Genomic DNA, 22,146 nt, shown 5'->3' on the forward strand with positions numbered 1-22,146 from the left:
TATAGCTGGAGAATTGCAGCACAAGACTTTGAAGCTTCACAGCATTAGATCTACAGATCTGTTTTTTTTAAAAAAAAACCAACCAGGAATGACCACAAACTGATAGCTAGGAATCACTTTGAGTGGTGTAACATTAAAAATGGAGAGAGGAGGCAAACATTTGTAAGCATTTCACAGGCAAGTGAGATCAGGCCTTGTTTAGATACTCCATGTATACCACCATACATAAAAGGGCATGGGCTGTGCCCACTGGTTTCGTCTCCATGGTGGATCACCTTCTTGAGATGCATGCAAGTGCAGGCTCTTGTATGCTTTAAGGCCTTCTGCAGAAATTCCTTCCTGCATAGCAGTGCTGTCTGCCCAGCAGTCCAAAGCAGATCTGATATAATCCTGATCATCATGTGTCAAGCAGTGCTTTCACAGCAAACATCTCCAGCTGGCTCAAACACTGTCTGCCAGGAGTTTCTGGACTTAAACCAAGAACCACATTGCCTTGGATAACTTCTAAAGAGCTATCTGGGATTATGTGCTCAGATGTCCACAGCAATCTCTTCAGATACAGATAGGAATGGGGCTTAGTAATATTGACCCCTATGACTGGCCAAAAGTATGAGGCCCCTGCATTGGCCAGCCCTGATATTCATAGGGCCATGGCCTTCTGCCCTTGATGCACAACATTCAAACCATTTAAGCATTTTGTCTGAAGCTCTGCATTTTTATGTTTTAGATGAAATAAGAAATCTAAAACTGAGGGTGGGGGAAGACAATTCCTTTGCCACAAAAAGCTCCATGCCGCACACCAGGACAACAAAAATTACAGCTTTTCATTTCAGGAGCACACACACTGAATAGAAATCTTGCTCTTGAGGAGATTGCAGTTGTGATGCCTATCATAGTTCTATATTTAAAATGAACATTAGGACATCCTGAACATGGCCAGGACATTCCTCTGAACCCAGTACAAACCTATAAACTGAGAATAAGAACATAAAATTGTACTTTCTTTCTGAATGTCACAACTAGACTATGTCACATCAATCTCCCTCTAACACACGCACACACACTTGAGCTTTGAATACAGCTTACAGAACATACAGCTTACAGAACATACCAATCTGTAATACCTATTACATTAAACAAATAAGTTATGTTGACAATCAGAAAGACTCTGTTTTTTTAGGTTACCAGCACTAAAGTGGGAAAAAAGCAAGTAAACATCAGAATCCAAAATATTCCACCAATAGACTGCCAAGTTTTGATTATAGGCTCTGTCAATAATATACAAGTGTCTGTCCCAGCCATATCTCTTCCATTCTGGATCTGCCCCATCCCACCCACCTCCAATTCTTCCCCCAGTATTGGTGTTTTACATTTTGCACTTCCTCTGTACCTCAGACTCTGCCCTCCGGTTCTAATGATCTGAAAGCTATACTAAATGCAAGCCTGATAGGTAATTTGCTAGGCTAAAATTGGACAAGAGAACAAGAATAGTAATTTTAACCATTTGAAAATGCAAATAGGCATGTAATTTGGTCCCAACACAAGATGTTTCTCATCTTTTTGCAACATCTGCCACCAATTCCTCTTCCTCAAAGATGTATAATTTTCTCTCTTCCTTTTTGTCACACAAACTTAAGAATACACCCCAGGAAGATTTGGACATGAGGAATCCATAGGGTATGCTGCTTTTGCTATTAACAGTAGTGGCTATGAAGGTGGGACAATATCAATGTTTGTACGAACACGCAAGCCTTCTGGCTTGCTATTGGCTCTGGGGGAAAATTCATCTGTATATCTAAAGATCTGGTTGGAAGACGGGAAACTCATCATGTCAGACTCAAGTTCCAACAAACTCACAGGAACCCAGACTATGAATGATGGACATTTCTATTTCATATCCTTAAAAATAGAGTCAAATAAGGCTGAACTATTCCAGTCATCTCAAAATCTGGGCTACATTTCTATGCCAGTAGCAGAAATCCAAAGCAGAGTTATTCTCTACGTTGGAGGGTTACCAGATGAACAAGAAACCAGTGTAAACGGTGGGCATTTCAAAGGCTGTGTTCAAGATTTAAGACTCAGCAACCAACCGCTGGAATTCTTCCCTGTTGGTTCTTCGTTGAATTCTGTAGTCAACAACAGAACACTGATCAACATAGCCCCAGGCTGTACTGGAGACAACCTCTGCAAGGTAAGGGAGCTGCTTCTCAAAGCGCTTTTTCCATGTTTGCAACACTGAATTCTCTTTTGAACTAACCACACTCCAAAACAGCATGTGACAGCAAGAATATCTTAACATGAGATCTGAAACAGGCAAGTGAGATCAGGTTTTGCCAAACAGCCTTCCAATTTGTGGGTACTGATACCAGAAAACATCTGGGGGGCTGGAAACAAAGCCCTTAAACAGCAAGGTAATGATAATCAGTTAGCAAAGCTGCTATTCATTAAAGGCAACTTGAACTCAGTATAGTTTTCAAACCAAAATATTCTCATAATTACTGTAAAAGCAGACTTTCAGAACATGGTAATCATATGGTATATTATGGGCATCAGATCTGGAAACAAGGCCCATAAAAGTTTTAAATGCTTAAGAATGTTGCAGTCCAATACAAGCACAAGGGCAAACTTTGTGTAGATGGCGTCTGTAAGAAGTCGATTGGCCCTCCCCATATTTCTTATTTCACATTGTATAAACATAACAGATTTATCAACAATACCCTTCTTGAGTTACATGAAGTGATTTATGTAGGTTTATGTACTGTGAGTTACATGAGCATGTAATACAGGCTTCATTCGATACATCTATTGTTTCATTTCTTTAAAAAAATATTTATTATAATGGCTGACTCTTTTTGCTTGAGTTACTTCTGTTTTCAGTTGTAAGAGATACTCTTGGCAAGGCACATAGAAAGGGTGTACAAAAAAGGTTCTGTGCTGAAGTGAGGTTGGAACACATTGGCTGGAGATGGAATAGAAGGCATAATGTTGCCCTCACAATCGACTTGAAGAGTTGCTTCTTCTGATACAGAACTTGATGCCACTTCAAGACCCCTCAGAATCTCCTCCTACTGGAGCTTTGTGTCACAACCATTCCTCTGGCCTCCATCCAACAATGGCTCTGACACTAGGGAATAGTTTCTACACTCTGCCTCAGATATTAATATGGTGCAGACGTCAAGCAAGTTGAGGTGCAGAGATCAAGCAAATTGTATGCTTTTGCATTAGAATATGGTCCCAAACAAATATGAGAATTATCATTCATTTTTATGCTCTGCCTTTGTCAAAACCATTATTTTGGGCATTACTGCTCATGGTACTTTGATACAAGAGTATTTATAGTTCATTGAACGACTATCACTAATACTTGCCTTTTTGAAACTGCTGGACCTCAGAGTTGGCAAGGAAGCTGGGGGGTCCTGACCTCCCCAGTGAGAAATTTCTACAAAGATCAGGTGGTGGAAACAGGTACCCCAGAGAGAGAGAGAGAAAATGCCCCTTCTATGAGAAGTTGGGAATTCCTGGGAGAGGGCTGTGTGGAATAGAGCCTGCAGGTCAAACAAATCATGGTGTAAGCAGCAGTACTGCCCCATGCAAAATCTACGACAAGAAATAAAAGCCATGCAATGCTTATTAGGCCAAACTCAAGTGACAATAATTTTAAAGTATATCATTTTGTTTGGCCCTAATCAAGGTATTAAATGGATTTTGTTTTGTGATTACAGCAAGAGAAGGTGGATTTTAAAAAGGTGCGATAAATAAATACATTCTGCGCATGTGGCGATGTGTCATGCACTTTGGGAAAGCATTGTTACAACTCTGTAAAAACACATATTACATATGAGTATCCTCCTATCTCAGGTCAAAGTTATCTAGTCCAATGCCATGTTACAAATATATTCCCTTGGAGTCCACCACAGTTTTACCTATAATACACACAATTTACTACAATAAAAGATTTGTCCCACTACCAAAAAAAAAGGTATTATATGAAGCCCTTCGGGGATCGGGCGGTATATAAATTTAATAAATAAATAAATAAATAAATAAATAAATAAATAAATAAAATAGCTCCAGCTGATAACGTTTGAGCACACAGGGTAACAAATAATAGGAACAGTTATAAGTATCTCTGTCTATCTTCTCTCCTTTCCTGTTTTGCTGGTGTAGCCAGTTCTAACAGTGCCCTGAAAAGCGCAGTTTAAAAGATACATGGAACACAACTATGATGAAGGTGGAAGATTCGTTTTTGCCCCAATAGTCTCTTTCCTTGTTTGTGATCAGAGTATTATTGCTTACACTTTATTCCTGTCTTTCCGGTGCAGCCCAACCCCTGCCAAAATGGTGGTGTTTGCTATTCGATCTGGGATGACTTCACTTGCTCCTGTCCACCAAATATAGCTGGCAAAGCTTGTGAAGAAGTGAAGTGGTGCGAACTTGATCCCTGCCCCCATGAAGCCCAATGTCAGCAGGTGTATCAAGGATTTGAATGCAAGTATTTCAATTCCTACTTCCTGTGGAACACAGTGCCAGATTTCCCAAATGGTTCTAATGAGAGTTTTCCAGGTGTCACATCTGTGTTTTGAACATACGTATGTTCAGAACACCAGCCTGTGTTATTAAACACAGTTAAAGGGCTAGGAACATCTGATTATGCTAAGGTTGGATTAGGTTATACTCACCATAGTAATTAGGGGAAGTCTGAGCAGATAACATGCATCTAATGTTACATGCAGAAAAGGATGTAGAGAAGATCTTGCCAAGTAATAACATTTTTCCATTGTTTTTCCAGTGGTGAAATCACTTATATGTTTAAAAAGTGAAAGATGTCGTATGACATCATTGTACTCACACCTCATGTAAGTTTTTTTCTGTTCTAAAGCAACATTTGGGGGTAAATAGTTTAGTTTGTTAACTTATTTTAGGTTGAAGCAGGAAAAAAATAATTCATCCTCCTAAAGGAAAACTAATGGCATTATAGTTTTGGCAAAATGACACATATTGACAAGTTTCCATGTTGACAACTCACCTTATAGCAGCTGGGTGTGTGATTGTTTTTAAAATGTTTTAAATGCCGGGTGGGGGTGTTGTGGACCTTTTAAAATCAAGTAACACAAGATTCCATCTTTATTCCCAGCTGTTTTCTCCTAGTGTTAAAGACATTTTTAAAAATCTATTTACATTGAGGAATTCCTGCTCTTAACTGCTAGAAACAATAGCCCTTTCCACCCAAACAAAATAAAATGTTTTGAGGCAGGAAATAAAATGTTTCCTCTGAAGAGTTCCACATAGTTTTTAGCCGAAAACAATTTATTTGCATTCCCTATTTCAGCAATTATTTTTGTGAAAACATTTTAAAAACATTTTTACTTGCTGTGCAGAGGTCGTTAAAATGTTTCCTACTGCTCTCTGCTGTCTCTGGACTTCCTCCTTGGTGCCATTTTCTGAGCTCACTCCGTCAGCTTGTCTGTTTACTTCTGTCATTTTTTTAATGGGGGGAGGGGTATTTTCAAAGCTATGAAGACACAACCCACAATGTATTACAGAATGAGGTTTTGTAGTATCAAAGCTATGAATCCACAGAGACATTAAACTAAAACAGGAGAATCACAAAATGGCAGCCAGGAAGCATTTTTTAGGGGGGGGGGGTGTGAGTGTGGACAAATGGGGACGACTGAAAATGTTTCGCAAATGTTTTGTATGACTTGTGTGGAAATGGCCAATATCTAGCAATTTAACGTATTTGAATGAATGAAGAAAATTGAAGAATACTATTCAAATAAGGCTAACACCAAGCTCTTTTTCACTTTGATATGTTTGGCTGATCATGTTGAGTTGAGGCTGGATGAGGTTACAGCCACCACACTAATTTGGGGACACTCTGACATCATATCCAAGTGCTAGCTTCAAGAAAAAGTGGAATATTATAGGGAATTAGTAAGTGAACAACTCGAATGTTTGGTATCAATGACAATTGCTAATAATAAAATCATCCAAGATTCAGAAAGTAAATAGCACAACTTGACCAGGTGTAACTGAGCTTCCATTGAGTATACTGGGGTAAAAGGCCATCCCTTTTAAATTAATGAAAACCTCAAATATAGTGTCATGGCTTTGAGCACAATAAGACTGCAATTAGTTAACCTACATGGAAACAGCAACACTCTGCATGGCTCTGTAAAGCAGACATCTTTGCACATTCCAATTTTCAATAGAACAGAGGAGTTTGTACATTTCTACACACTTGGGATAGGTTGGCCGTTAAGGCCACTGGAAAAGACCTGGTGAGCTGATGGCTGCCCCCCCCCCCCCACCACCACGGTCATCCAGCCCTGAGCAAGACAAGACACCTTAAATAGAATGGCCATCACTTCATACAAGGTAAGAAGGAGCAACTACCATACGCCAGCAGCTCCCACCTCATGCAAGATGCATGGCAACTTCTCCTAGCAGGCAAATCTTGCCATTGGCAAGGTTGCAACCCTCAACCAGCATAAGGTGAATACCTCATGGTGCCTACTCACTCTCACTCTCTTTCAGGGTTGTGTGGTGTCAGAGGTTTGTTTCTTTAGGAGTTTATCAGGTGCAAAATATTCATGCCAGCACAGTCAGCATAAGCAGGCATGTGCCAATAAGCACAAAATGAACAGAAATGTTTTAATTGTCAGAATTTTCCCTCTTTCATTATTCATTATGTTTAACAGCATGACCCACATTTTACAACACAAGCAGATAAGAAGGTTAATCCCATAGAGTGTCCTAAAATGCCCTCCTGCTTGTCTCTTCCTGGCAAGGCATTCCAGGTGACATCTATTTTAATACTAATAAATTTCAGACTTCTTTAAGACAGTTTTAAGCCTGGGAATTCCAGTAGCTATTAGAAGATCATAGAGAGTTGCTAACTCCAGACTGGGAAGTTCTAGAAGATTTTGTGGTGGAGCCTGGAGGAGTGGAGTTTGGGGAGGACAGTGACCTCAGCAGGATTCAGCGCTATACCATTTCCCCTTCCAAAGCAGCCATTTTTTTCCAGGGGAGCTGGTCTCTGTGGTCTGAAGATTGGTTGCCACTCCAGGAGTTCTCCAACCTTACCTGGAGTTTGGCAGCCCTAACAACAAAGCATTTATGTGGTAACAATGAATGTCTGTAACTGTTATATGTCAAATGACAACAAATAAATTGTTACTATCACAAAACAAAAATAACAAATATGTTTGCAAAGTCTGAATGGAACAATATTAGGGAAAGCTGGACAGCAAGATTCTCTCAGTACAAGGAAAACAAAATTTGTTCTGCATCTTCCTTCTGCATCTCTCCTCTCCTCCAAGCTTCCAATCATCCCAGAAGTTCTTGTTTCGGACATTCCCTAACATTTGAAACATAGAATGACGAGCAGAAACCCACAAAGACTTGTGGGGAACATTTAATCCCCACCCTGCTATTTTTCTATCCCAAAAACTGTCATAGCCTCTCCCTTTTTCCCATTTTCTTCTCACCTTTTCACCCAACAGTTATCTATGTTTATATGCTCCTCTGTCTTCAACCCCCGCCCCCGTAGCTTCAATCTAGGAAAATCTATGGCCCAGGTTGTGGTGCTGGCTGCTGGGCCAGGCCCACTTGCATGGTAGGAAGGAACCCCCATTTTCTTCTAAAAAAGCAGCCAGGGGGCAATATGGAACAGGTCTATGGTGCTGGAGGAGGTGGGCTTCAATATTTCTTCCCTGTGATGTTTCTCCAACAGACAGAGTAGCACTGGGAGGAGAAAACAGCCCTGGAAAGGGTTCTACCCAGTCTTTTCACACACACCCCTGGCTTAAGGAGTTGCTGGATCCAGAGGCAGCTGCAACCAGACTTGCCCAGTTTGGAATTTATTCCTTTTTGCCCTCAATCCTTTGTGTTTCTCAGCAGTAAGTCCTATTCATAGGAAACCTGTGTTGCAGATGGTAAACTGTAATATTGCAGTTCAAGCTCTACTCACAAACTGAGGTCAATCCCAAAAGAAGTAAGGTTTAGGTAGCTGGCACAAGGTTAACTCAGCCATCCATTCTTCTGAGGTACTCAGCTTGCTGGGAGTAAACTGTAGACATCTAGAAAAGGAAAAGGGCAAACCATCCTGTAAATATTGTCTGCCTAGCAGTAATGACCCAGTGCTGGTACAGGGGGACTACCTCTACCTTTTAAGTACTATTGAATGCAGTGGGCTTAATTTATAGTAAGTGCTAGTGAATCCTTTCCACCCCTATGAAAAGAGGATGAGTAAATTGTCATCCACACTCTGTGGGGGGAATGATACAGTCCCTCACAGTTGGAAAGCCCATTTCCTGGGCAAAAACTCAGCCCCACTCCCTTCTCTCTTATTTGAGAAGCAGCCCTCTTCCTTAGCTCCCCCCTACTCTGTTTTTTTCCCTATTGAACTTGCAGACTACTGGAGATGGTTCCATGACACTGAGGGGCTTTCCGCACTTACTGTGTTGTACCGGTTTATTTATTTATTATTTTTATTTTATTAAACTTATAGGCCGCCTTATCCCCGAAGGGCTCAGGTTCAACTCAGTGTATCCAGCGACTACAACCCGTAAGCTCGGACAAGAGCTATGTCTTGTCTCTCTTGTTCCCCTGCTCCGGAACCCGCCGACATCCCTGTCGCAGTTATGAACCGCGACTCGCTGGTGGAACAAGGTCGATGTCGCTTCGAAGCTTCGAAATGCGGATGCATCGAAACGACACCGCATCCACTCAACCAATCAGGAGCCGCTTCGTTCGCATGCGCAGAACGGGAGAGTTGTGACGGGCAGAGAGCACGGCTTTTTTTATACAGTTTCCCTCACGTTTTGAAGCTACAATATCCGAGATCGTTTCAAAGCGTGCATTTATTAAACTGGAAAATTTTGGCGTACCAAAGCTTCGTAGCTCTGACTGCGATGGAAGTAGTTCAGCGCGTCAATGCTACGTAGCTGCGACGTACGGAAACTGTAAAAAAAAACAAAGAACATTCCCGTTTCCCGCCCGTGGCCAGAATATGTGCATGAAATCACGATCAAGGAAGCGGCTATTAAACAGGTACCAAGATGATCCCACGCCCCACTTGAAAGCTCGGTTCCAGGGGGCCAAGGAAGTTGCTGTGCGGACAGCCAGGAATCGCCCCCCATTGAAGGGAACCGAGTCGACCTTCACTCCCTTTTGTAGTGCGGAAAGCCCCTGAGAGTGAGGGTTGCCAACCTCCAAATAGCACCTGGAGATCTCCTGCTGTTACAGTTGATCTCCAGATCACTAGGATCAGTTCCCCTGGAGAAAATGGCTGCTTCTAGGGCCTCATATCCTGCTGAGGTTCTTCCCCAACCCCCAACCCCCAAATATTTCCAAACCCAGGGCTCGCAACTCTACTGAAAACTTCTACCAAACCCAGTGCCACTTGGTCAAAAAAGACAGGCCAACAGATTATGCCTGTCTTTTTTCCAATGTAATGGCTTAAAGCAGTCTGGGGACAGAATGTCCAATCAAAATGTTCAATCAGGAAAGGAATGAGAGGGAGTTAGATTCCCTCTTCTTCTCCAGCAGTGTGGCCAGATGCATATGCCCCTTCTGCTGCCATGGCTATTTTTTCAGATGAGATTTACACATCAGGAGTTCTTCCAGTCAGTCCTTCAGCACACATGCCCAGAGTGTGTTTTGCAAAAGAGGGATTGTAGAGGACAGTGCTGTCATCATTTTTTGAGATGGCTAAGTCTACAGCCCTGATTATATCTGGCTGCTGCAACAGTCACAATCATTTCAGTGTGCACAGTCAAGGCTGTCATTTTATGTAGCCTGGGTATTTTTTTCTGCAGCAGTCCCATACAGAGTGAGAAAAAAAAGAGTCTGAAACCAAGTTTTGAGATGTCCACTCGAAAGTGCAGTTCTTTTTCTACATAAGAAAAACAGTTAATTTCAAAAGGCAATGTCTACGCTACTGTAGTTGTTTTAAGCTTCCCTGTTTCTGAGACGCGTTAACCAGTAATGTATATCTGCCATAGAAGATTCCTGGGCATGTTCAAGTGGAACACTGCCAACACTATTAGATGTTATCAGTATACCCCCGTGAGCCTGGAGTACACCACAGGGCACTTGCAACACCTCCTGCACATTGGAGGGAAACATGGGCAATGCTGAGCCAACTACCTTATGGTATATGTCGACCGCCATTAAAGCTCGTGTCATTGGGAAGCCCTTGTGAACCTCTGCTTCTCTCTCTACATTCCCCTTTTATTGTAGAATGGATTAGGGCACCATTGGTATACATTATATTGAGAAATTCTGATTATTGATTTTATGATTTTATTTATTTTGTCATACATGTGCCGTAGACTACCCTAAGCCCGTTTGGGAAAGGATGGCCTATACTTCAAATTATAAAAATTCTGAGTCCCCTATAACACCCTTCAAAAGCTTATGCACAACATGATTAACTAATCTGCTTTCAGCACTGTACAACATTATAAACATTTGTATTCTGCCTTTCCATCCAACTTAACATTCTGAAGGCAGTAAATAATTAAAGCTGAACACATGAAGCTGGCTTATACTCAGGCAAAGCATTGGGCCATCTGGGCCACCACTTCCTAATCCCACTGGCAGTGGTTATCCGAACATGACAGGACAAGGATCTTTCTCACTTGAGTTTCTTTGTATTAAACTGGGCTTGCCAAGGGTAGGGGAAAGGACATTTCGTTTGTAAGACATGTGTGTTCTTCCACTGAATTACATGCTTGGTAGCATCCACTTTTATAAGTATTATCTGTGAATTTCACTGACAGTCTTATTTCAGAAACACACAGGCTCAACTCAAACATAAAAACCATGCTTTATTTTAAAAATGGTTAGTTAGTAAAATCAGGATTTAGCTCTCAGTTGATTTCTCAAATTCTGATCTGTGTTGACAAGTGCGGGTTTCATCACTCCTGCTCTGGCTAGATGTGTCCATGGCCAAGGAGTTCATGAGGGTTCCAGTAGGAGCAAGACAACATGTCTAGATTTTTAAATCACGCAAAACCATGTTTAAAGCTAACTGGTTAATAAACCAACTTCATGCCATGGGCCGTTTATGCACGGCCTCCAGTGCAGCTACGTTTCGGCCTTCGGCTAAGAGTTTAGCCCGGCGTGAGTAAACTACTTAGGAAGCGTCTTGAGCAGGCTTGACAGAGGGCGCAGGCGACTCCAAGCCGCGGAGCCGCCTGTTCCCTCCTCCCACTTACCCGTGTCCTTCTGCATTAAGCCTGCGGGCGTGCCCAGCCCGGCCACGCTGCCCTCAGAGCCCTGGAGGTGGGAGGACAGTGTGTGAGGGCCTGACCGCATACTGGCTGTGGTGACAAAGATGGAAGAGGAAGGCAAGCGTCTTCTCTTGGCCTTGGTTAAGCACCAGCGCCGCCAGGGAAAACGCCCTCTACAACAACCCTTTGAGGTTGCAGTTGCTTAGGCGACCTGAGGCAACAGCTGGCCGCCTGTCTGAGAGCAGCTGACCTGGGGCGGCGTTCCAGCCTCAGCGCCGTGCCGTGACTAGGCCGATGCATAAGCGGTATGGTTTATGGACGGTTTTCCTGTCGCTCTCCACCGCGCAGAGTTTCGCCAAGGCAGCGGGTCTGCTCGCGACGGAAGCGCATGAAAGCAGGCGAGGGGAGGTCGGTGAAGGCAGTATGGTTCGCGATGGAGTGGCCTGCATTAGTTAATTTAATTAAACAATGGTTTTGCATTATGCTTGAATTGAGCCTCACCACACTGAGGTCGGAGGATAGGTATGGAATGCTGTTTTGAAATCAATGTGAAGTGTAGTATGTGTAACGAAGCCAACGCTACCCGCTTTATAGACGCCGTCCTTTCAGCGTTGGCGTTCAGGGCCGCCCGGAAAATGGCAGCGCTGCTCGGCAACGCGCCCGGTAAAGGCGCTTTACCGCCTGCGCATCAGCCTGGCCAACCCGCTGCCTTTCGCATCCCAAATGGCGAAGCGCTTCCGCGTTGAATTGAATTGTAATGAAGCGCCGGAAATTCTGGCGTTCACCGCCTGTTTTAAAATCAACGCAGCGTAGCGCAACTTAATGTCTTTTGCTATCTCTGCCCAGGTATCACCAATGCCGTGTTTAGTGGGAGAAACAGTGCAATATTCTTTAGAAGCAATGGGAAGATCAGGAGAGACCTCACTAATATAGTCTTTGGCTTTCGCACTAGAGACACAGATGTGATCCTGCTTTATGCTGAGAAGGACCCAGAGTTTCTCACCATCAACATTCAAAATATGAAATTAGTGTTTCAGCTGCAAAGTGGCAACACATTCTATACGCTGAACCTGAGTAGTTCACAGCCAGTGAATGATGGAAAGTGGCACCAGGTGATCTTCTCAATGACAGAGCCTTTATCCCAGTCCTCAAGATGGCATTTTGATATGGATGATGAGCAAGACAGTGTGACAAGTACAGTTTCCACAGGGAACCTCAATTTCCTGAGAGACGAGACAGACATCTATCTGGCTGACAGAGCGTTCGACAGCTTGGATGGTCTAAGAGGGTGCATGAGCACTGTAGAAATCAGTGGCATCCATCTCTCATACTTTGACAACACTGATGGCCATACTAAAAAACCACAAGAAGAGCAGTTTCTCAAGGTATCTGCCAATTCTGTTGTCACAGGATGTCTCCAGTTAGACTCTTGCAACATGAATCCATGTACACATGATGGAATATGTGAAGACTTTTATAGCTATTATCGTTGCATATGTGCCAAGGGGCGGACTGGAGCTCACTGCGAAATCAACATTGATGAATGCACATCAAACCCTTGTGTGCATGGAAACTGCAGTGATGGAATTGCCTCATACAAGTGTGTATGTGATCCTGGATTCCAGGGGATGAGATGTGAAGAAGACATAGATGACTGCCGTGGCCACCTATGTGCAAATGGAGCCACTTGTATAGATGAGGTGAACAGCTATTCCTGCCTTTGTACAGGAAATTTCACTGGAAGGTTTTGCAGGTATGGCAATGAAGAACAATGAAGGAATCCACCCACTACCAATATCATTCACTTTTGAGTTCTGCAGAAATGCAGAGATTAAGCACTGAACAACTCTCCCAATTAGTATGCGCATTGTAGTTACGTTGTAATTACAGGTAGTTACATTCTAGTTACATTGTAATTAACTAATTTACTATCTGTGGGCATCCTTCTATGCACCCTTGCTCATCTTTATTAATTACTTATATATAATGTATATGGCACTTTATAGAGTAACAGACAAAAAACATGATGCATCACTGTCCTAAGCATAATCTTAAATTCAACAGTAAAATAAATAACCAAAGGAAGGGAGTGTGAGATTTACTAAACAATGCAGAGAGGTCAGAAATGAGAGAGATGGAGATAATAAGGGATGAATATCCATTAATGCTATATTTTACTTGGGTATAAGGACTGAGCAGTTTATTTTCAAGAAAGCAGTAGCTGGTACTTTTGATAAGGCTATTTGTACTGCCTAAATAAGGCAGTCAAAAAACAAAAAGAGATTAGGGGCAGTGTATTATAAACAACTTTTGTTATCTAGCATGTTATTTATAAATCCACTATCTTTTACATGCAAATGCATGAGACGGGGGGGGGGGATTCAAGAGGGGGCTATTTTGAACTGAGAGTTGGGAAATGGTTCCCTCCAAGCTTCTACTGCATCTTTGAATGCCATCCCCAGTTGCTTTTCCTCATAGGATTTCTGCCACATATAACACACCTGGAACTTTCCAAATAACTGGAAATGTGATTCTGAGGGGGGAAAGGGTCAGGCACACACAAGCTCCATCATTCCTCTTCTCAAAAAGATGTCCCTTGAAAAGGAGCTTTTAATTTTTTAAATGGCCATTCAGACTTCACTGAATGTATTTCCATCTGTGCAGTTGGGTGTTTAAAATCCAGTAATGTGGTTTTAATGGATGTTGCAAAATAGATCACTGTGGGATCCACGAGAACAGCTCATCTCTTTTTGACATATACTCCAATGCTCCCCTCCTTACTTATACTCTCGTGTTTCTGTACTACAAAGACATATCTAGGGCGGGGCAAGCCAGGGCTCATGGCCAGGGCACTGCTTAGGGGGTGCACCAAGCAGCCCCCTCTAGAAGGTCTGCCTCCTCCACTGTCGACCTGCACCCCAACCCCCAAACTCCATGTGAAGTTGGGAGGAGAATGCAGCTCAGTGCTAGGCAGCGTTTGTCACCATTTTTAATAGATATGCTCCTACTTGCACAAATAATCCTTAGGACTGAAAGTCTCTATAAAAATTATACTGGATGGGTGAATGTTCATGTCCATCTTCAGGAAATCAGCAGCATGGGAAAAGTTTTGGCATAGAGCAGTCACACATTGCTTCACGTTAGAGACTGGAGCAATGTGCAAACAAAATTTTTATTTTGAGCTCTCCAGAATTTTTTTACTAAGTTGGATGTTTTAAAAGAAGGGAGAGGGGCACATTTTTCAGACCATGGTGTTAGTCCCATTGTTTGGTCATTTCCACACCACATAGAGCCCAGTCTGTTAGTGTGACAGGCATCATCCCATATGTTCATGCTTGTGACTGTAATTGAGGCAATTCCTCTACAAATCTAAAACCTGTCTAAAAGCAAACAATAAAGGCTGACTTGAAACCAAGGTTAAGAATGTGAGCTTTCCACAATAATGGGGGGAAGTGATGCTAAACAAATTGCCAACTGTTGTTTCACTTTAGGCGTATGAGACCACCTTTCACTGTCTGCAGAAATGAGAAAGAAAACCTTACCTGTTACAACCACGGCAACTGTACTGAGTTCCAAGGACGCTTAGAATGCACGTGTCTCGCAGGCTTTGCAGGACCACGGTGAGAATCTTTGAGACATCATAGCTGATGCCTTTGTGAAGGAACGTGTGAACTTGTCACACAATGGCCCACACAAAGAAAGCAACAGCATTACTCATAGTTTTAGTCTGTCATGACAAACATTAAGATTAAGTGTGTAATTTTTTTTGCCTAAATTTGCAAAAGGATTGGGCACTGTAGAAGTTTACCTCCCATAGCTTAAAAGGACAAGAGAGAAAAGATATGTCACAGAGAAGGGTAGTAACCTAGCCTTCACCCTGAAATGCTAATTTTCTATGTGCAAGGAGGTTTTTGTTTTATATGAGAGTCCATTTAAACAAAAATTTCCTCTGACTGCAGTTTGAAGAGGTAGAGCCCTGGGAAGGCAGTGCCACATGACTTCTCAGCAGGTGAAGGTCATCATTGATTCAGAGTGTCATATGAAGCAGTGTGTAGGCTGAGCTCCTTTGTAAAGTGATTTCTCTTCACATCCATGAATGTATCCCTTGCACATTGTGAGCATCTCTTGATATGAAGCGAAACTGTCTTTTCCCTGGGTTGAAGTGAATGGGAAACCACTGTGCATGGAGCTTCGTAAGTGCTCACAAAGAAGCATTTGATGCGAGTAATGACACTGCTAGAACCTCATCTCTGCCTTGATGCCTGCTGTACCCCCATTGCAACCTGAAAGCTTGAAAATGCTTCCTATGACCTTGGTCTCTACCAGAAGTATTTACTAAACTTCCATATACTACATAGCAAATATAAGCAGTAGTTTTCATTCTAGAAAGCTCTAATTGCTCAAGAATAAAAGAGAAGTTCGGTCTCTATTTGAATTGTTATTCATTATTATTCCCCATTATCCATCAGTATATATGGAAATTAAATGAGTACCCAGAGGCCAATGGTTGGAGACATACACCTCAGAAAAGCATGTACTTTTCTCCTGACATTTTGCATTAATAAAAGTAGCCTCAGGAGGCTGCAAATGTGATTGAAGGAAAAGGGAGATGGGGTGCTTTAGTGGCAGCCTGTTTTCACTCCGTTTAGAAAAGAGAGACTTTCCCACTCTCCAGTTCCTCTCATGTTCTGAAACTGCACTCTGCCCTTCATTCGGCTCCTCCTGAATTTTGGTTTAACAAGGAGCATTTCTATAATTAGTGGGCACTGTTTGCCAGAGCTGTCTATTCCTTTGACTCTCTTCCTTCCTTGGCATTATCAGTGCAAATGAGTGGATGTTGATAAAACACTGCAACAATCAATTTGATATAAGTATACATATGACTGCCCTCAAATCATTTGTATGTAGTTTTAATATTAATATGCACATGCTGAAGCATATTGGTAAAACACCACACAAAAAGAATCTTGATAAAACCAATCATAAATTTCCACCAGGACTGTGACCTTGGACCATAACTGTCTTTTAGCCTAACTTACTTAACAGGGTCACTGTAAGGATAAAGTGAGGGAGAGAATATGCCAGCTCTGCTCATTGAAGGAAAGACCAGACTTTCTATTTTTATTTTTTTTAACTTTATACATTGGTCATTTTTTTCATTTTCTCCCCTTTCTCTCTTGAAAATAGAAGATGGCTCTGGGGATAAAATGACTCTGGGGATGAAGGCCACTGCTTTAATTTCAATTATTGCAGAGGGCCAAATATTTTACTAAAGTCATTTGAGATGAACAGCCATGTCTTCTTACCTTTTCCATTCCTGTCAGGGTTATTTTTGTTCCAAATAATTGTTTTCCTTTAACCCCACAGGTGTGAAGTGGACATTAATGAGTGCAGCTCTGATCCCTGCCTCAACGGAGGCCTTTGCCAGAATCGGCTCAACAAATTCCAGTGCATCTGTGACATAAACCATGCCGGTGAACAGTGTGAGATCGATGTAAGCGACATCTCCTTCTTTGTCTCTGTCTTCTTGTGGCAAAACCTCTTTCAGCTTCTTTCCTACCTCATTTTGCGTATGGATGATGAACCAGCTGTGGAGTGGGATGATCAGGAAGATTAATAGCAAATGGAATGGTGGTCATATTTTAAAGCCACTGAAGTACAACAGCAGATGCCTTAACAAAACAGGGGTTATTAAGGTAGTTTACATAAAATGTAGAATAAAACTAAATAATTTATCTCTTAAATCACTGTAGCCTACACTCCCATTAAAAATTCTAGCCAATAAATGGCCCTTCAAAGTACTCTAAAAACCTCTTCCAGAAGCCCATTCCAAAGGGTGGGATGAGCTCTGAAACTAAAAATGATAAAAACATAGGATCTAGTCAGTGCCAGGTGGGCTATCTCAAAGGCGGCAACAACCGGTAGACAGCAGCTTCATGATGGTCAAGCAAGCTTAAGAATCAGAATAGTCATAATTCAAAATACTGTTTCGGGTGTTTTGAAAGTATGAAAATAATCTCATGGGGGATAATTTGATACCTCATTCTGACATTTAGCACGGAAATAATCTCAATATGACAAGAGAAACTACTCTGGTGTTTCATCTTTCCAATCAGCTCTTCTTCAGAATGGATAATTAGTGTTAGTGTTTCATGGAAAGGTTTCCCATTGGTCTCCATATGAGTCACTAGGCAGCTCTCTTTCTAATCAAGAGGCACACCCAGATCATTACCTCATACAGAAAAACAAAGAGATGGCTCTAGGGAGAATAGGCAAGCCTATGGCCGATTACGCACAACAAGGGTCCCACAACTTCAAAGAGAACTGGCCACAGAGTATTTGTTTGGGGGCCTGTTCAGCATTATTACCCACCACCCTGTTTGCAGCGGGGCAGACATTACTCATCAGCTGACTTTTTGCTTGCACTCAGGGGAGCAATGTTTAGCAGGCTCTTTATCACGCATGTGTGCCTTAGTTTTTAATATAATTTTTAACATTTAAATTCTCTTATCTATATATCAATATAAAAAAGGTGAACTATTCAAGGAGAGTCTTTTATACAGCATCTGTACACTTTGTCCAAACACTGAGTATCTTTTATAGCAGCGTGAAAACCACAAAAGGACAACATGAACCACCATTTGCTAAGCATTCCGGGATCATGATTGTCTGTCTCCTGATGTGCTGTAAACCCAAGCGTCAATACTGACTGGTTTTTCCCAGTGTAGTCTGGAATCACTGACTGCTTGTGTATAAAACTATGGCTCATTCCGCACATGCAGAATAATGCACTTTCAAATTGCTTTCAGTGCTCTTTGAAGCTGTGCAGAATGGCAAAATCCACTTTCAAACAGTTGTGAAAGTGGTTTGAAAACGCATTATTTTGGTGTGCAGAAGGGGCCTATGAGACAGCAGATGTCCCAGTTTGTTGTTCAAATGCACAGGCAAATTGGGTGTTTGGACTGATAAACTAATCTTATTATTTTGACATTTCATAGTGTTATTATCGATCTATCAATATGGTTATTTATTTTTAAAATAATCTAAAGATTTAAAGATACACAGAAGCAGGGAGGCCATGGGCGATAGAAATGATATGGCAGGACAAGACGCAGGAAGTAGTTGGCAACAGGGAGGAGGCAAAGGGGAAGAGTGCAAAGCAGCACAAGGGAGTGGGGGGGAGGGTTGAGACTAGGCAGGCTGGCCATGGGTGGAGGGAAGAGGTCAGAGGCAAGGTTGTGCCCACTGGCAAATCTGTCCTGTTCTGGTGGCAAAGCAACTTAAATTCATGCTATAAGTGGTTTTGCTTACCACAGAAAGAGTGGAACATGAAAGCGGGGCAAGAGGATATACATCCACACAAGTAATCTAGCCACAACAGACATTTGCCTCCACCATGTGGCAAAAACCTTGTCCGTAATCGGCCTAGCTCTTGCATACCACAGAAGTAAACCATTTCATTTTGAAAGCGATGTGTGCCCCCAATTGTATCTCAGAGCAAAAAATGTTTCATCAGGTAATATAAAATTTTAAATTAATTTTTAAAAACATTTTTAAAGCATTAAATCTTTTTTAAAAATTAATTTTAAATTTTTTTACATGCTACCTTTTTTCTGAACATCTTAACTATGACCCAAGAAGAGTAATAGCAACATAACAATAGAGATGGGTTTGTCTCTCTCCCCTCACCCTGTCCCATCACTATCTTCCACCAGTAGCTGACAACCTTTTTGTTTGCTTTAGCATTCCTTACCAACCCTCCTTCCTATTTATGTTTTAAATTATTGTTATGTGTGTACGGGCTATTTTTAAAGTTGCTCTTTAATATTTTTAATTGTTCACTGCCTTGAAGATCTGGATTGAGTTGAAAGGCTAAATACAAATATTTTAAATAAAAATGGACATTTCAAAAATTTGAATAAAATAAAAACAATTTTATAGAACAATTTTTTTAAAAAAAACACGAAATCTAGAACATTAAAAACCAGTTTAGAAACTTTTAATGCACCCACAGCAGATATTCTTCCCTCTGCCCTGGCCCAGACTGCTGTGGAGAGACAGAGAGGAGTTTGTAATTTGAGACTGCTTACAGGAGAAAAAGCAAGGTATAAATCCAAACTCTTCTCCTCCTCCAAAAGATCTCTAGAATAGCTAAGTTTTGCAACTCAACTAGAAAGTCAGGAAGGTAAGAATCCCCCCTCTACCTCTTATAGGAGGCTGTTTCATAGACATGGGGTAGTAACACTGAAAAGGCTCAAGCCCAGACAGTTGCTAAATATGCATTGGAAATATGGGATACCAACAGTACATGCTGGTGGGAAGAATAAAGTTGCCAAAAGAGAGGACTTTAGAGGTAAGTACCAACACCTTGAACTGGACCTAGAAACTAATCAACAGCCAGTGAGAGCCAGCATAGTGTAGTGGTTAAGAGTGTGTGGATTCTAACCTGGAGAACTGGGTTTGATTCCCCACTCCTCCACATGAGTGACAGACTCTTATCTGGTGAACCAGATTTGTTTCCCCACTCCCACATTCCTGCTGGATGACCTTGAGCTAGACACAGTTCGTTCAGAACTCTCTCAGACCCACCTCAGACCCATCTTACAAGATGCCTGTTGTGGGGAAAGGAAGAGAAAGGAATTTGTAAGCTGCCTTGAGTCTCCTTACAGAAGAGAAAGGTGGGATATAAATCCAAATTCTTCTTATTCTTATTCTTTGGTGAAGGGTGACAGAACAAGAATGGCTTGGTCCTGCCAGCTAGTCCCAGATATAATCTAGTTATTTTGCTAGAGCAGGAAGAAAAAGGACAAAGCTGGAGAAACATACCTTGCTCATGCAGGCTGCTAAACATTCCAAAAAAGTATGCTTTACATGATTGTATTCATAGCTTTCGTGACATTTTATTAACATGCTGTGACACATGTATCTCAGTAACAAACTGCATTTTGCAGTGTGAACTTTTACACTGGAAAAATGAGGGGTGGGAACTGCACATGCATATTTTTAGTCATTACTGGACCATAATGCAGAGTGACTTCCCAAAAAACACAGTAATGCAATGAGGAAATCTGTCCACCCCTCCTGTGAGGATGAAAGCATCTGATCTCATAGAGCATGTGGTGTCATAGAGATGCAGGTTATCTTTCAGATGGAGAGATTACCATGAAGGTTCATAGTCCAGATTAAGGGTTCTGAGCCTGAAGATCTTGAAGGATCAAATGCAACTCAACCATGGATAACCTGCATGCTGTTAATTAAGAAATTGTCTCTCAGCCCCATCTGGCATGTGTTGATAATCCTGGACTATCTTAAAGGATCATTTGATGCGTTAGTGACATAACATAAAAATACACCATTATCCATTGGGCCTTTAAAAAACAACAACATGGATGAGAGTCAATTATACAAATTAGATACATTTCAAGTTGGCATAATGATCCATGAAATAGGGAAGAGAAGTATAACTCTCAAAAGTATTTCCTTACATGCTCCACTGCTATTGCACATGATGAAAAATAGATGGAACACAAACTCTGCATAGCACAGAAAGAGTTGATAGAGTTTTTTCCCTGCTCAGTGTACTTGGTCAAATCTAAGGCACCTCATGTTTGAGTGAAACTGTATATACATTCTATCTCTATCAGGGTCACTAGTTACTATCAAAGAGCATTTACATAGGATTTTTTCTACTCATATTCAGTATGATTGTGTCCGAATGTTTTTTTCTCTTTGCCATCAAGAACAAACTGTACTCAGAAATGCTGTATGTTCCTCTCAAGTACATGCATGCTATTCTCTTCAACCTTCATTGTGTGTGTATGCCTGTTTCTAGCTTTCCTACCTTTACATTTGCAATAAATCTTCTGCCTTTGCCTCTTTGCATCTCTTTTCATATTTTTGTTCATACTAATGTCTACATTCTCATTTGTTTTAAGCATGTCATGATTTATAAATGTTTACACTTCAGAAAATTCTTACCTAGAAAGCTAAAGCTCAGTCTTTCTGCATAGTATTATACCCAGCCCCTGAGGTATGTGACTGCTTAAACATCTCTCGAGACAGGTGTCTTCCAAGAAACAGAGTATCATTTTCTCTCCCTCAGGATAGAAACCCTTCATTTCTAATTCCAGAATACATTTTGTGCCTGCTATTTTGATTTCACCAAATGTCATCAGAAACAAAAATCACTTGGGATTTCTCTCCTTAAATTTTAATTTCTCTCTCCCCTTTCCCAGTTTTCCCCATGCTGGAAGGAGAATGCATAAACAAAACATGCCCCTTAGTCAATGACTTTTCTGAATCAGCAACCTTCCTAACTCCACAACAATGGCAGGCTTAACTTGTGTCCGAGGAGTAAACAATTTATTTATCCCAAACCACAGGCATGTGAAGTTCACATTTCACTGAATCAAATGAGTTGTGCACAGAACTAGTTCCCAGAATGCCTTTCTCCCCTTTACCTTGCAGCCTCATATGCCCCTCTCTCAAAGCTATTCTTGAGAATTAGGGGTCCATCGGGCACATAGCTGAATGCTGTGCAGGGGATCACATTAAAGAAGAAGGGACTGACAGAAACTATCCCTCCAAACACACACACATGAAAGAGCAAAATACTTTCAGAAGCTCTTCCTCAATTCAGGAAAAAACCATGTGGATTTTGGAAGCGGGGCAGGTCTGTTTGATGCTGGGCTCGACTTGGCCAGGTCCAGCATTGAACAAGCCTGCTCCACTCTTGAACTCCAAGACCAGATAGACACTGGTTGGTTCCGCATGCAACTGCACCTCTGCCCCCGAACTCCACGTGACCTACCCAAGTAGCACCTGGAGCTCCAACCCCCTTGTGCCCCTCCCTCATTACGCTACTGGAGATCATCCATAGTGTCATTGAAGGCATCATAGCACAGCA

General features: G+C 41.7%; 1 protein-coding gene and 1 long non-coding RNA gene across 5 annotated transcripts in view; both read left to right on the forward strand.

Annotated features, from left to right (window-relative positions):
• Nucleotides 1-22,146, forward strand: part of CRB1 (crumbs cell polarity complex component 1) — a 160,214-nt gene that overhangs the window by 109,052 nt on the left and 29,016 nt on the right. For 3 of the 4 annotated variants that reach the window (XM_048497121.1, XM_048497122.1, XM_048497123.1), the window contains 5 exons: nucleotides 1,638-2,191; nucleotides 4,323-4,488; nucleotides 12,087-12,993; nucleotides 14,732-14,860; nucleotides 16,608-16,734. In XM_048497121.1, the coding sequence (XP_048353078.1) occupies nucleotides 1,638-2,191; nucleotides 4,323-4,488; nucleotides 12,087-12,993; nucleotides 14,732-14,860; nucleotides 16,608-16,734 (1,883 nt within the window). Of the gene's footprint in view, nucleotides 1-1,637; nucleotides 2,192-4,322; nucleotides 4,489-12,086; nucleotides 12,994-14,731; nucleotides 14,861-16,607; nucleotides 16,937-22,146 lie in introns of all 4 variants that reach the window. The other variant, XR_007244568.1, reaches the window with a different exon arrangement.
• On the forward strand, nucleotides 18,476-21,119 carry LOC125432940. Its single transcript, XR_007244569.1, has 2 exons — nucleotides 18,476-19,425; nucleotides 19,910-21,119. It is a non-coding gene; the product is annotated as an uncharacterized LOC125432940 (long non-coding RNA).

Source organism: Sphaerodactylus townsendi, linkage group LG05 (genome assembly GCF_021028975.2).
Source record: "Sphaerodactylus townsendi isolate TG3544 linkage group LG05, MPM_Stown_v2.3, whole genome shotgun sequence".
Lineage (NCBI taxonomy): Eukaryota > Metazoa > Chordata > Lepidosauria > Squamata > Sphaerodactylidae > Sphaerodactylus > Sphaerodactylus townsendi.